The sequence below is a fragment of the Tyto alba genome, unplaced genomic scaffold (genome assembly GCF_018691265.1).
Source record: "Tyto alba isolate M040663 unplaced genomic scaffold, T.alba_DEE_v4.0 Super-Scaffold_17, whole genome shotgun sequence".
Taxonomy (NCBI): domain Eukaryota; kingdom Metazoa; phylum Chordata; class Aves; order Strigiformes; family Tytonidae; genus Tyto; species Tyto alba.
The window spans coordinates 7,676,521-7,692,111 of record NW_024881279.1 but is presented as its reverse complement, the minus strand read 5'-3'; the positions used below and the strand labels follow the sequence as shown (position 1 = coordinate 7,692,111).

Here is a 15,591-nt window from a genome sequence, read left to right as displayed (position 1 = left end):
ATCAAATGCCTTTTCTGCTTTTCTCAAATGTAAGTCTCTCTGTTTACAGTAGATTCCAGGGTAACATCTAAAGTCCCTTTTATATTTAGCTGGACTGCCCGAGGAAATCTCCTTGCTAAGTGGAAACATGGAATGGGGAAAAGAGAGAATACTTATATTCAGTTTTTGATCAATGGTCTAGGTAAACATTACATTTCTGCCATTAAATCCATATGTTCAAAATTTACCTGGCAGAGCCAAAAGCTGCTACCATTGGTTACCTTTGACAGTTTTCACCTCGGTTTCATAACCAAATTTCCTATTAAAAAAAAATATATCTATATTGTTAGTTGTCACACTTTCAGCTAAGAATAAAGGTATTAAGACAGGAAACTACCTTTTTGCTCTTAGGAGAGGGACAGATGAAAGCAATGAATACACTGCTGTTTCTTCTTTCAAGTGAAGAGAGCCAATCAGTCTTCTCACCTCTCATTTTAGTATGCTTAAGAATTGCAGTCAAAGAAGTGCTTAAAGATATCCACGCTTTCTTAATTTTTATAGACACCCCCAGTGCCTCCCTTCAGACAGGCTGGACAAGAAATTACTCTAGCATGTGACTTTCTGTCTTTTTTTATAGTCCTGTGTGTGGGCAAGTATAAATCTGTTCTGCAGATATATTAACTAGGTACATCTAGATATTTTCATTTAGGTGTACAGAACATCTGGGCTCATCATATATGTTTAATCATAATTTATTTATTTGGGGAGGGAAAGTGTCAACATCTTTCTCTGTCTCTGAATGTTTTGATGCAGCTGAGTTTCCATTGTGTTGATCTCTTACCAAAAGTGAGGTGAGATTCAAAGGCAGTCTCCTGTGCAGCCTGGAAATATAGCTTTATAAACATGATTTACTTTTTTTCTTTTTTTTTCTTTTTTTTTTTCTTTCTTTTTTTTTGAGGTAAAAGTGTTTTTTTTTTTTTACTTCTGTTGCTGTCTGGAAAGTATAAGGTGTCCTCTTCAATAAGATGGAAACATGTCTAATAGTCTCCAGTCTAAAAGTTTAGACAGTCTCAAGCTAATCTTCTTCAGGAGAGGCCATAGTAAGTTCTTAGAGGTTTTGGTCATCCGGGATCTTTGATTACCACCAATTTGCAAATCTTTCTTTCCTCCTCTTTTCACATGCTAATTCCCAAAAGTTTTAATGAAGAAAAGTTTTAGAACTTCAAATAGCCCTATCAAATCTCCTGATTATTTTTTTTCCATTTGTTAAAACTTTGAAATTGCAACTATCAGTCAGCAACCTGGCAGCATAGCTGTAGCTAGCTGAACACAGTTAACCTGCACTGAAAAATAGCTTGGGAAAGCATGAAGGAAGACGATTAGTGGAACAGGAATGTCTGCATTTCTGGGTATTTCCACATCATTAGGAAGAAGACAAAGGAACTGCATCCCATGTAGTATCATCCAGATGTGGGCACTGATAACAGTTGCATTTCTGCCTTGCCTTGCAACTCTTCTTTTTGTTGGCTTTTGCTCTGTCAGATCTGGGTCTGTTTTCACTGAAAGGGCAAGTTTCTTCACACTGGCAGAGTTAGGGCCTCCAGCAAAGTGTTTTCACAGTTGTGCTCCCTTCGTACAAACAAAGGGCATGCTGATGTACGGAGAGATAGGAATGAAAATATGAGCATATACAAGTGTCTACTTTGAGGCAGACTTAAGAAAACCAGCAACTGCAGGAACCAGAGCTGTCAAAAAATCACTTACATAGGTAACTGAGGTACCTTGCTGTATCCTTTAACCTCAGCAGCATTTCAACTGAATCCTGTGGGATCTAAGCAGCCTCCACAAGTGCTGCTAGGTTTGACTACTCATTTTAGACAGCTTAAAATATCTGTGTATTACACTAATTGCTTAAATTTATTGTTTATTTATTTATTCATTGACACCTTATGTTCCCCAGTGACAGACAAAGCATTTCCTGTGCTGAATATCATGCCAAATATATGGCAGCTCCCCCTCACTGGAATTTCCATTAAATGTCATAACAGCATACCTGCTTTTTATGCTGTTCTCCATATAAAAAGTGATGCTGGTGTACCCTACATTTGCTATGGTAGTGTTTCAAGAGGAAGCTGATGGTTTTTTCTTATCAGAAAACAACAGTAGCAAGAATGAGGCCACATAATATGCTGACGCAAGTAAAAGTTGCCAAATACTCTGCATTAAAAGTCACTTAAAAACATGTCCTGATCTTTTTTTCCTATGTTCTTCCCACAGCTTAAACATATTTATTTAGAGCAATGGTTCTGGAGTTTTGTGTGTGTGTGTATATATGTATCTCTAACTGTGTATATATTTGTTTGTGAATATGTATATACACATGCACATGCATTTTTAAATAGTTCCTGATAAAAGTAAACACTGAGATAAGAAATTAAGGAACCAGCCGCTTTCTCTTGGGTCTCATAATTTTCACGCATTATTACTATTAAATGATTTAGGTAATGAATTAAAGGAACAAAAGGAAGCATGTTCTGCTTTGCTTCTTAGGAAATGGTCAGAAATTACTGTATAACTGTGTTTTAAAGTCCAAAAAGCCCAGCTGTTGGATAACACCACTTAGAGAAAGTTTTCAGTAGCAGATGGAGTTTCCTCAAAAGTTTAGAAGTGTTTAAACTGGCTGTCATCTCTGTTTTACTGATCTTGTAAGAATGATGTAAGGAGCACAGACCTCTTTCAGTGCTCTGGCCTTGTATAATTGGTAATTTCTCACTAACTTACTTTCACAGGATTTTTTTTTTTTTTTTTTAGTATTGGCAGTATTAACTTTAATATAAATATTTTGTTCCTTTTTTTTTTCTGCCCCACAGAGCAGAATGGTATTGAAGAAACGCTTTTCGGCCGATTGCCTTGGAGAGAGACACCTATTTTTAAGCATCATTTATCGATCATGCAGCACAAGCAATTATTTAGTACATTCTATTTTTTCATAAAATTTGCTGATGCCAAAGCTTTGTATTAAGGAAAAAGTGAAGAAATAAAAAAAACTTTAATTATGAAATCTTACTCTGTGAGAATTTTATTTTTCTTGGACTTCCTGTGTTAGTACTTCAGTCTGCCAGTCTTTTGTAAATTTTATAAAGTGCTTTATTTCCTCTGAATTATTTCATCTTTGCAGATCTGTGTTCTTTCATTTTGGGACATGCAAGCTAACAAGTGGAAATCTCACACAGTGCCGTTCTTGTGATGCCACCCAGCACTGAAATGACTAACGAGTATTATTAGCAATTGCTCCATACCAGCTTGTTAGGGAAAAATGCTGGACCAAGCATTCTAGTATGTAATGGGCTAATCATGACTCCAGCTGAGAATTAATTTGAAATAAGAACATTTTCTCCGTTTCTCCTTCTGTAACACTTCTGTGTCACACTGGGAGGATTTGCAGTATGATTTTTGTCTTCAGGTCAGGCATTGCTGAAGGTCTGCAACACCGTGTTCTCCACATACAAATCATAAATCTTTTGCTCTTTTGCTTTCACCCCATCCTTCTTTCTGATAAAATTGAAGCTACTCTAAACCACTTCTTCCCTCCTAATACAAAGAAAAAGGTAGCATTTTTCCCCACTGCCATCTGTGAAGCCTCATTTTATATTAGTGTAATTAATTTTTGTTCAAATTCAGATCATGAGAGAGATTGATAAGGGTCTTCACTGTAATGTAGAAACTCTATACAAACACGTTGCTTCTTGCCATGGTGTTTTACTGGTGAGGAGGCAGAGGGAAAACATCTCTCATCACTGTCCTCACTCAGGCTGTTTTATGCAAGTTTACTTATGCAAGCAGTGTATGAGTAATTTCACAACAGTCAGTTAAAACATGCGGATCTGATTTGCAGCCAAATGCTAATGCTTGAGTTAATGAGATGGGTAGAAGAAGGTAACAAATTGGTAAGGAAAATATAATTGATAGAAGTTAAAACCTTTTCTGTGTTTGGTTGTTTTTGTTCTTGTATCAAGATGTAGACATTTGAAACTTAATGCTTTCTAATTTAATTAAATGGAGAGAGAACCAATTTTACTGTAAGATTTGGGTTTTTTATGTACTGGGAAATAGAAGATTTAATTTAATTTTATTTTTATGTATAGGCACTTTTAGAATTTAGGAACACAGCCAGAGTCTACATTAAAATAGTTTCCTAATTCTTATCTGTCCAGCAGGCTTCAGCTGAGAAGGCAGCTTTTGCAATAAGAAATGAAGTATGTGATAGTTACAGTACATTTAATAGAATTATTTTTCAGTGTGTCCTTGTGAATTTTTGGAAGAAACATGAAAACAATCAGTAGAGCAATAAATGCATTTTGAAAGACTGGGAAACCCCATTGGACTTACTCATGAAGAGAAAAAAACCTCAAATACACTATCTCCTTGTAAAATACAGTGTTTCTCAACTGAGCGCTGTTGGCAAAAATGAAGGAATGTGGTTAGAGCATGATTTAGGGTACAGGCGACGTAACAAAAAGGGTGACTTTTTTTTTACCATCTCTCAACAGCAATAGTAAAATTGATATGTTTGTGCTTGTCTCCTGAAACAAAAATCCTTCAGTGCTTTTTAGTGTTGTCAGGAGGGATGCGCAGGGATAGCGAGCAGCGTGGTGACCCAGATACAAAAGGCACCACAAAACAGTTCCAGTTCATGTTTCTTCTACAGATCAGCAGCAGGAGGAGAAGTTGAGTGATATTGGGAACAAAATGGTTGACAGGTCTTCTAGTGCATTTCCCTCTGTAGAGGATTTAAATAACCCAGGGCCATCTTTTTTTAATCTTTCTTTTGAGCTGCTAACAATTGACTCAAAGTGTTAATAAAAATACAGACAATATCTGCTAGGTTAATGACAGGTCAGGCTAGTAATGTTAAGTTTATCCTGATAATTAAATAAATACATTTAAAGGTGGACTCTGCACCATCCCAGAAACTCAAGTTTTTGACTCTGGATAGACACCACAAGTAAATCCCCAAAGTTTCTGTTTACTGTCATGCTTTTAGGTATCCCCACATAAAAGATGAGTAGTGTTACTCTCATACGCATAACCATAATAGTGAGAGGAAAGGAGGAGAGCTGGTCCCTCGTTCCAGATGTTGCAAAGATGGCAGGACTGGGCAGACAGAAGGGTATAATAGGGTGTAGTTCAAGAGGGAGTAGCAGTGGCTTGCTAAACAGCTGGCTTCGGGGAAAAAATACTTTATGAAATAATCCTGCTCTGTTGTTTCTTAACCAAGAGAGTGTCTGAAACAGATTGTCTGAGGTAGGGAGTGCTCTGATCGGATTTCCACATTAAGAAGTCATTATGCCAGAAGAGCTGTAGAGGGACTGCAGCTTGTGGCAGAAGATGGCCCTGATCAGTGACTGAGGGCATTAAAATACTTTCAGACGGAAAGGAAACACTGGGTGGTACTTACTCCTGATGCACCTGCAATGCTGTGTCTTGAATTTTTGGCCTTGGTGTTGTGCCCACTTCTGTAGCATCCTACAGTAGGTATAAAGATCAATTCCAGGGTAGTATGTTTTATTTTCAGACTCAATAAAAGTTACCTGAAAAATTCTTTGTAAGTATATAATGAAGAATAGTGGCAGAGAGCACTGAAGGATTCATTGTCATGTATTAAAACTGAATGCAGACTTCCCATTTGTTTTCCATACCCAAGGGATAAATTTTAATCTTTCTTGGTAAGTGCAAAATAGGAAGAACGGATTCATAAGCTGAATTTGGAACCGTGGATGTTTCTACTTGTCCTTAAAATACATTATTAAACAACTATGAGCAATTTTCTGCATTAAGATGAGCATAGCTGGGTTACTGTGCCCTTCTGACTCTGTTTGTCTAACCATAAGTTGTGAGCAGTGATACCAACCTGGTTCTTACAGCACCTGAAGATGAAATATTGAAAAGCACTGAGAAGCAGCCGGGTTTTCAGCACTGGGTGGGCTGTGCTGAATGGTAGAGGAGAGAAACATTTAGGAAAAGAATGAATGGTGTCCTAAAAGTGGTATGAAAGCCAAGAAATTCGTATCTGTATGGAAACATCCAGCCTCCCTGGAAGTGGGTGGCTTAAATTTCTTTTGCCAAGAAGCAAGAAAACATCACAGTAAAGAATTTTAGAGGTGTTAGATAGACAGTGCCTTTTTTCCAGATTAATTTAAAATATTTGTTGTCAGATGACCCGTCTGCCTGTTGATTAAATCTCTCCCTTCAATCTGCTTGAGTGGAAATCTGGGCACACACAGAGGAAATGACAGCCTGGGCTGTCTGCTTCCTAATCCCTTGTTTGACTTCTGTGTAATAAAAACAAAAGCAACACTAAGCTTTTAGAATCCCCTTTGTTTTGTTTCAGCATTGGCTGTTTAATATGTAACATTTCAGCGGGGGAAGATGAAACATCCACTATCCGTAGCTTATTTCAACTGCAAGTTGAGACTCAGCCGTCAAAAATTAAATGATCCTGACCCATAACACATTTCAAAAAGAATCTTGAAGTCAGTTCTACCTGGTATAATTTCAAAGTAGGTTGAGTTTTTTTGTTTCAAGACTATGGAAGTCATAGTTCCAAGTTTATGTTCCCTCAAAAACTCAACCTTTTTTAATTTATTTTTTTTTTTCAAGTGTTCCCTAGTTTTAGAAACCTGTAAATCTGGGAGCGGGTTCAGGTCTAGAAAGTGGGTGTTCATCCCCTACTGCCTGTTTCTGTGAAATGTATTCTAACACAGTACACTTCTTCCAAATACATGGATATGTGCTCCTGGCAGAATGAGCAATTAATGCCTATGCAATGTAACTACTAATTTTGCTCTTGTCTCAGTTAACTGCAAAATCAATAATAAGTTAATTTGCTTATGAGAACTTCCCCTTCTCAGTGCAAATGGTGGAGTGAGCATGCATACTGGCTTTTGGTGATAAAAGAAGGATTTAAAGGGGGCATTTAGGAAATTTGCAGCAGATACTTTGCCCAGCTTCAGTTTGCTGCTGCTCTTGACAAGGATTCGACCCAGGCACACAACTGCTGTGCAGCTTGCTGCAAATCGGGATGACAGCTTGCTGTCACAGCTTGCAAAATGAGTTTGCATGAAGCTTGTCTATACTGTCCCTGGCTCTTCCAGCCAGTGCTGTTACAAGGCTTCTGCTTTGAGAAGTGCAAAGTTCATCTTTGCTTTTGCTCTTTCAACAAGTCTGTGCATCTGATTATAACTCTAGCTTATTCTTTTTAATCCTAATAAGGACATTTTTTTTTTTTCATTTCAGATTCTGTCAGTGGGGATGGAGAAAAGGTGTTTTAGACAGTAACAGCTAAATAATTATTCCCTCGTATCTTTTGTAAGCTCTTTACGAAGGGTCGGGCTGGACTCGAAATTTGGAAAAGAAAGGAGGATTTAAGCACCTAAATTCTGCCAGGGCTGCGACTCCACTCCCCTAAGTGTCTTGCTCCACTAATGCCTGAAACTGGAGGCACCTTGGTTTGCTGAGTGCCTTTCTGATGAACTTGGAAGCTTTTCAGTTGCCTCCAATTTGGCTCATGTGGCTGACTGGCATATTGTAATCTAAGCAGCCTTGCTCCCAAATAATCCCCCCTGGGATCAAGAAACCCAGTAATTAAATGTTTTGACCAAGGGCCTGATCTGATAGATGCTTTCAGAGAGAAACATTTGTGCAGCAGTAGGGCTGGGCTCCTTGCAAAACACATCTGTGGATTTGAAGAATCATGGGAATGCCCTGCTGCCAAGGAAAAAAAATTAACTTCCATTCCCTACTCTATCAACAGCCACTTGATGCTTGTTTCAGGTATCACCAATGTTGAAGAGCGTTCTGTCTCCTTTGGTTCTGTGTAAGGAAATACTTACGTGCCTATTTCTAGAAGGTTGTCTCTGGGTGGATGGAGGTTGCTGAGCTCTGGAGAAGGCCAAGGTTTCAGCAGCATCGGTTGGATGATTCTTGGTGACCTCCTCGCTCATTCTGCTCATTCCTTCGACCCCATGCTGGAGTGCTCTGTGCTGGTGCATGGCATGGGGAACTGGGTGCCTACCAAAGGTTTCTGGGTTTCTCAAGGAAGCACATACCTGCTTTACAAGGCTGTAAATCAAGAGCAAGCACTGAGTGCAAAACTCTGGCCTGCCCCAGCCTTGCTCAGACTTGACCTGTTTTATCTGAAAGAACCATTTGAGGTGGGATTGTTCATGCATATGGAAAGCAGTTGCTTTGAACTGGCAGGGGAGCACACGAATGGAGGTGAACTATTTCACGTGGCTGTTACTGCTTTGTGTTAAAGGGTGGCTATTTTCTCCATGCATACTGTGTTTGCAGTTGGCACCTGTGTACAAGGATGTTTTACTCCGTTCTTACGTTGTCCGCGTGTGTTCTTAATGAGGTTTTGTTCTACCTCTTGTAGGCAGTCACTTCTTTCATCGTAACTCTCTGTCCCCTCGAAGCCTGGTCTACGAGAGTGAGTTCTCAACCATCGAGCCTGCCTTGGACATGTATGATGAGAACAAAACCTGAAAGGAATCTATGCTCCTTCCTGGCCCTTTTTCCGTTTTTTTCATTTCTCATTCCTATTGTTGTGTACTCTTTCCATGGATCTCCTTTGTCTGAAGAAGAGCTGCTTTTTCCAGAACACGAACCCACCTTCTAGATTGCAAAGATGAAGACCAGCTGTGGTGGTTTCTGAGGGTGGCATCTTTGAGCTGACAAAGAATTGCACACAAGCAAGATTGTCTGATGGAAATTGATGAGTAACAGCATGGGGAGCTGTGTCGGTCCAGCCATGGCGATGCAGAAGAGGTTTTGTGGTGGTCCTAAGAGTTTGTGTTGTACTGCAAATGCGTCTCTTACACAGGCATCTGCTGTTTCCATTATTTTAATTGTCCAGATGGTTGGGCATTGTCAGAAAGGGAACTGGTTGTAGAGGAGATGACCACTGACTGGTAAAAGCACTCGTATATCTCGGTGAATCCATAACCTTACTGTGAAGTAGCCCCTTCTGAAAGGGACCTTTAAGTGCATTGAATTTCCTACAACCCACGTAACCCCGGACAATAGCAAACCAGTCTGATGTTAAAGCTGCAGAGAGGACCTGCATTTGCAGAAAGATTTCAAGGAACTCGACGCTTGTTTTTTTCTCCAGTTCGATTGAAGCAGGAGAAAAATGGCCTACACAGAATATACTTTCAGTCCTTCCGTGTGCTCAAGTCAAGTGAGTCTCTTTCTGTAGAGAGGGCATTCACAGAACCAGCACTTGATCTACCTGAAAACCATTAGACTTTTTGAAATATGCAGGAATCTAATTAGCTTTCTTTCTCAGTTAACTTTTTTTTTTGGGGGGGTGGGGTGGGGGAGTGGGAGGCGGTGTTTAAAAAAATCCTCCGAATTTTTCACTGAAGTTTTTTAAAAGCCAGCATGTTGGCATTACACAGAGAAGAAGAGAGGTAAGCTTATTATCCCATTCTCCCGTTGAGATCTGCAACAGTTAAAACAGCAAACACGTTCTCTAAGCCGTGCCCTCTCCCATTGACATCAATGATGGGAATGTAGAAAGCAGCAGAAAAAAGGAAAGCAGCAACTGCTTTGACACGCTGCAGGAAAAATCAATTTTTACTGGCATGTGACAAAAGCGGTGGGGAAATGAATATTGTTTGCAAGCTTCTGAAAGAGTAACGCAGAAATGGAGAGTGAGACAGGAACCTCTGGAGTTGTCATCCACAGCATTCCTCAAATGAGCAGACATGGAGGAGCGAGGGCTCCTGCTTCACCTTTTCCTACTGGACAATGAATAGCTGTTTAATGAATGTTTGGATTTTTCTCAGTGCAGTCGAAGTTACTCTAGGTGTAGAAATGCATTTGTGTCCTTGTAATGTGAAACAAAGCTTCACCTTCTATATAGGAATCTTGAGAATCTTGAGAAGTTAAGCCAAAAAGAAAGGTAAGACATACCCTGCCATGCTTTAATTTCATCTGCTTTTGCTACAAGTGGGGGAATTTCCCCTTCTTTATTATGTTTTTTAATTGTGTAGCAGTCTGCTTAACATATATCCTTACCTGAAGTGTGATTCAGCTGTGTGTTTAACACAGATGTTTAAGAGAAAAAGAAAAACCCAGCTCTGTAAAATGAGGAAATGATCCTCTTTACTGAGCGTGCTTTGACTTTTGTTGCTGTGCGTCAGCTTTATTTAATCTGATAATTCAAGAGTGGGTGGTGTGAAGTGTAGAGAGGTTTTTCTCATAATACCCACATTTATATTTACTAAATGCACTTTTATTGTCATTCAGCTCACTCTAGAAATACATTTAAACCCCAAACTTTTTAAGAGCACAATTTTAACACCCACTTTATCCTGCAAAGCAGAGTGAAGGTCACAGAAAATGGCAGTCAGTGGCTTGAGCAGCAGCAGGTCATGGTCAGCATCCTTCATCTCTTTGCAGATGTACAAAGAGGGGCAGCTCTTGACAGCACTGGCAAGCCCGGGCAGAGCTCCCAAAGCCAGCCTGGCTGAGCTGTGCCCAGGCCCATACAGCGCTCGGGGGCGGCAGAAGGGCTGATTGAGCAACCCCTGTTTTCATAATTACATCTGCCAGGTCACAGCAGGCAGGCACGCAAGAGCAGAGGCCTTCCGAAAACAAGCGCCCGAGAGAAAAATCACCATCTCTCCCAAGGATGTTTTAGGGCTTGTTTTCATCTGTGGTGGGCAGTCAGGTTACAATAAATTGACAAACACCTGGGTGTTCATGGTTAAATACAAAAATGCCTGGGTGTCTCCAGCACGCACGCGACAGCCTCCCCTGTGCCGCAAGCCCCGGCCACTGGCACCGCAGCGGCTCGGTGCAGCGCCCCGCCAGTGAGGATTTGGGTAGGAGAGCCCGTTGCCGCGGGGCGTGGGTGCTCCAAGCAAATCCTCCTTGTAGGGGCTGCCTCCGACTGACGTGAGGATTTGCCCCAAGGCCGCTGGGAACGTCATGAGGGCACAGTTTCGGCACAAAACCAAAACCAACGGTTTCTCAGCTCCAGCTGAGACCGTTTGCACCAGCTGTGTACCAGAGTGTACAGCAAAGCTAGAAAAGGCATGGAAATTAAAAGAAACGTTAGAAAGTACAAAGCCCCCAAAGACAAAATAATAAATAATGTCAATTGTATTTTGTTAAATCTCCTTATTTCTAACCTAACATCTTGGTTTAAAGCAGGGGGAGGGAAGGTTTGCCTCTGGAGATCAGGGTCTGGCATAGTGATATAAAAATGGATTTGTGCTGTAGCATCTTGGATAAGGGAACTGACGATTATAATTGACATCCTGGATTTGGAAAATCTTGCAACACTGGAAAAATTAAAAGCTAGTTCAAACAATTGATCCCTACATGCGTGCTGGGACGTGCTGTAGCAGGCGTTCTACTTAGCCATATTTAGGATGGGGAAGAGGCACCACAGCAACACGAGTAATTTTTCTGGGCTCTGCTGGTAAGTTTGAGGTTTTCCTTTTAATATTAATCAGTATATAAAAAAAGCTTGATGAGCATCGTTGTTCTTGTTCTGCTGCACTGGTGCTGTGTACGGTTGAGTCATTTCATAGAAGTAAAATATACTGCAATCTACCAAGAACTGTAAGTGCCAGTAACTTGGAAAATAATTTTTAAGGTTAAAAAAAAAAAAGTGCTTTTTAACAGATACATTAATTTTATGACTTCTACATATAAAAAAAGCTTTTATCTCCAAGTGTTTCCGTAAACTATTTAAACCCTAGCACTTCATCTTCTCTTTCCCAGCCTCCTGTTCTGTGAAAGTTTTGCATGTTCCCGTAAGACATTTGTAAAATCAAGGCTTGCTTGTGTTCTTAGAGGATAACCGCCAGTAAAAAAAAACAGATTGTAAGTGTGCTTTTTTACCTATAATACTAACATTAAGTATTAAATTTGAAGCATGTTAAAGTTTACTTAATGACACTCATGATTACTCCCTTCAGTGAGCTCATGTGTTGGTATCTGCACTGTCCCCTTGCTTCTAGGATGCTTGCTTTGGCACCTGAGGATGCTATAGGAATAGCCAGATATCCAACATAAGCCAAAGAAAGACCAAAAATAGTTAAATAAATGTGTTTAGCACTACGTTATGAGACTTTCACACATCTGTTTTCTTTAAACACGCTCATGTTAAACAGTGCAAAGGCTCGGGAGAGCCAAGAGCTTTACCAGCTATTGAAAAGCAGAGGGAGGTCTGCAGGAGGCAAAGGTCACGCTGAGGCTCCAGGACTCATTTAGCCCAATTTAGCTTTGAGATAATGCCGCAGTCATAGGTCATGAGCTGAAGGATGAAGGCACCAGGGTTGAGCTGAAGTTCAGGCAGCTCTGCAGCCTGATTACTGGGGCGTGAGTTGACTTAATTGTTAAAAATATGTATTTTTTTGCTTAGCTAATAGTCATCTGTTTTTTTACAACAAAGACAGCAGCACAGCAGCGCACAAGCCAAGGCACGGTGGGGCAAATACAAGAGCCATGGGGCTGCTGCCAGCCCTGCGGGTGGGGAGAGAAGGGCAGGAGGGCTCAGGGCAGGGACCCCAGGAAACACCTTGAACTTCATAAGTGAAGCTTTCGCTGCTTTTTCACCCCAGTGTTACACATCCATATGTGACCTAATTTTCCAACCGGGGCCGTGCAGAAGAATGCATGATGTGCCATGACAGCTTGCATATGTGTTGTTATATTTAAATATATCTTCGCTTTTTCCTTTCCCTGCTAGACTTGCTGCACCGCAGGGTACTGCCATAAGGGCAGACTGTGCTCCGGCTGGGTGGAAACCACTGAGCAGGGGAGGGCGTGAGAGAGGGAAAGATGCTCCAATTAACCAGACTGGGGGGAAATCAGGAGAAAGGTAGACTGTACATCTGCAGGTTGGTGCTCATTTCTGCTTTGTTTCTAATGTCTTTGAACAAAAAGTGGTATGCCCCACAACCCTTCCTTGTGGGATGCAGTGACAAGAGCAGGGCTCCAGATGGGATTTTGCTCCCAGCATGGGGCCACGGTGCTGCATAACCTCCAGTCAGTCATGTCCTGACCTGTTGGACAAAATCCTAACCTCACAGGGGCCCGTCAGGTTTACCTGGTGCTTGTGAAGTGCTTTGGGGGGATGAAAGTCACTCTCATGAGCCTTTGCAAAGCAACACTAATTGACGCCTTTTTATCTATGTCAGTTGTTTGATCCTTTCATTCACCTACTCCTTTTAAAAGCCTGTAACATTCCCAAACACTCTTATTTTTCCCCAACTAATCTCTGCCTTTCCACCCTATTGATTACTACCGGTTTCCTCCTCCTCCTGAGAGCCGGGTGAAGGTCCCTAAAGTGCAGGCACTGCCATCCACCCGGCCTCCAGCATCTTCATCGCCGTGCTGTCACCATGCCAGCCAGCCCCTCGAAGGGGATTCAGCGCTCTGAACCAGCATCATGGTCCGTGGAGGCACGGAGGTTCCCGCTGGGTTGTTCCCGGCCACATGGGCTGTTGTGGGATGCTTGTTCTGTGGATCCCTGCATGGAGCATCCTTTCACTCCTCAGCCCACTAGCCTCATGGAGATACTGAGATGAAGAGAGCTGGATGTGTAGGTTGTGCAATAATGTCTGAATATGTATTCTTTTTATGGCAATAATGTCCAGAGTCTCTAGGCATGGGGGGCCCTGTGGTATAAGGCGTTGCCCTAAAATAGACCCTTCCATAAAAGGTTAATTATTAAGTATTAATATTCCTGCAAGGTAAGAAGTACATAGGGTTTTATTGAAAGTTGAAGCTATTGAAAGTGGTTTCACTGCAAGGCTGAAGTGTAACGTGAGCTAGTGTTATACAGCTGGGACTGGGGTTTCACAGCCCCAAAATCTGCTGGACATGCAAGTAAAGGCTCGCTTGCTGCTGCCAGGCACAGGCTATTCCCTCCTCGGCTTGCATACACCAGCAGCTTACTGCGGCTGAGCCCCTCAGGAGCAAGACGCTTTTTAATCTTTGCCCTGAGCTCAGCTCTGTGTGTTTGCTGTATCATTTGCCTTTTTTTTTTTGCTGCTTCCCACTTGCTCTGGGGCTCACCTTTGCTTTGCTCTGACTTGATCTTCAGCTTCCCAAACCCTTCAGGGTGCCCAAGACCCATTAATTCCCAACAGAGCAGCGCTGCTGGGTTGTGGTAACGGCACCGGATCGATAGATCTGCTCTTGATCTACCGTGCTTGTGCCTGTAACACCCTCTGGCTGTCTTGGGCAGTAAAGGCTTTATCTGCCTGCAGCCTTTGCACTACCTGGGCTGCACTGAGAGGACCTTCCAGAAAACAACACAACAGCTCAGCAACCCTCCCATGCTCCAGCATGGGAAAGTTTGGGCTTGAAAATAAAGTTGACACTCTTTGCTGCTCTCAATCCAGGAAGGTTTAATAGGGCATTTGGGGCTGTTAAAGCAAAGCTCCTGTTTGCAGATTCGTGCAGTTCCTGCATTGCAGCCAGCAAGGCAGTGTCCCAAACTGTCAACTGACAGGGGTCACTTTGCGTTGGCACTGTGAAAAAGAAGCTTTCTCAGTTGCCATCACATCAGCAGGTAGACTTTTCCACCCCGTTAAGTCTAGACTTAACTCCCAGCACTGGTAAGATTGGTCACACTAGTCCTATAATGGGGGATAACTTTTCTGAGCAAACTGAGTGATAGCATCGCTCCTCTGCTTATCCAGTCAGCCCTGCTGCAGTTTGCAAGTAAATGTTAAATACTAAAAGCTTCTCTGTACTACTGTGCCTATTTGGGATCATCTGCTCGAGGCCATGGCTAACTATGCACAGAATCCACCAAAACGGGATCATTTTATCCCAGCAGAGAGGGGACACTCCAGCCTTTGGGCTTGGGAAACTGCAGCAAACAAAAACAAAACAAAAAACAATTTGCGTCTGTGTAAAATGAAAAGTCTGTTTCAACTGCCTTGCTGCAAGGTGTACCACACTGGTGTGACCACGTAACATAAAAACTCCAGCAGGCCCCAGGGGTCCGGCCAAGTGACAGGGACGCTGCAGGGATGCAGGCGGTGCGGTGCCCTCCCAACAGTCAGATCTTTCCAGCCCTTGTGAAATTGTAGCTTGACAGCAGCAGAACTTCTTGACATGTTTTGATGTACGTATAACACTGTATCGTAGTTACGTGGTATATGCCAATATGTTAATAGTGTATACCGATTAGTTAGGGTTTGCTAATGTACTACATTTCAATAAAAAGCAATTTAAAAATGTGGAGTTTGTGAGCTTGGTGTCTCTCAAAATACAGGAGGATGAGAGCATTGCCCAGTGGCTCCAGTCACATATTATATATATATATAAAAATATATATATAGGTATTTCTTATATATATGTATCTTAGAGTACAGTGTGGAACAACACTGTCAAAAGATCCATTTTCAGAGGCTATTTTTCCAACTCTGCAGTAAACATTGTTTTATTTTGCTATATCTCAGGCCACTGAAGGCCACATGGTTCAAAGTGGCTTATGAATATACAGGAGACACTAATCCACCTTCCCACAACATTTGCCACCTGAAAGATGGCACACAGCGAGCAGGAACGTAGACA

At 41.7% G+C, this 15,591-nt stretch overlaps 1 protein-coding gene across 3 annotated transcripts in view; it reads left to right on the top strand.

Annotated features, from left to right (window-relative positions):
• The window catches only part of RNF130 (ring finger protein 130), a 49,168-nt gene extending 39,830 nt beyond the window's left edge, over positions 1–9,338 (top strand). For 2 of the 3 annotated variants that reach the window (XM_033006217.2, XM_033006218.2), the window contains one exon: positions 2,850–3,040. In XM_033006217.2, the coding sequence (XP_032862108.1) occupies positions 2,850–3,001 (152 nt within the window). In that variant the 3' untranslated portion in view covers positions 3,002–3,040. Of the gene's footprint in view, positions 1–2,849; positions 3,041–8,416 lie in introns of those variants that run through there. The other variant, XM_033006219.2, reaches the window with a different exon arrangement.
• Positions 9,339–15,591: the final 6,253 nt, after the last annotated feature.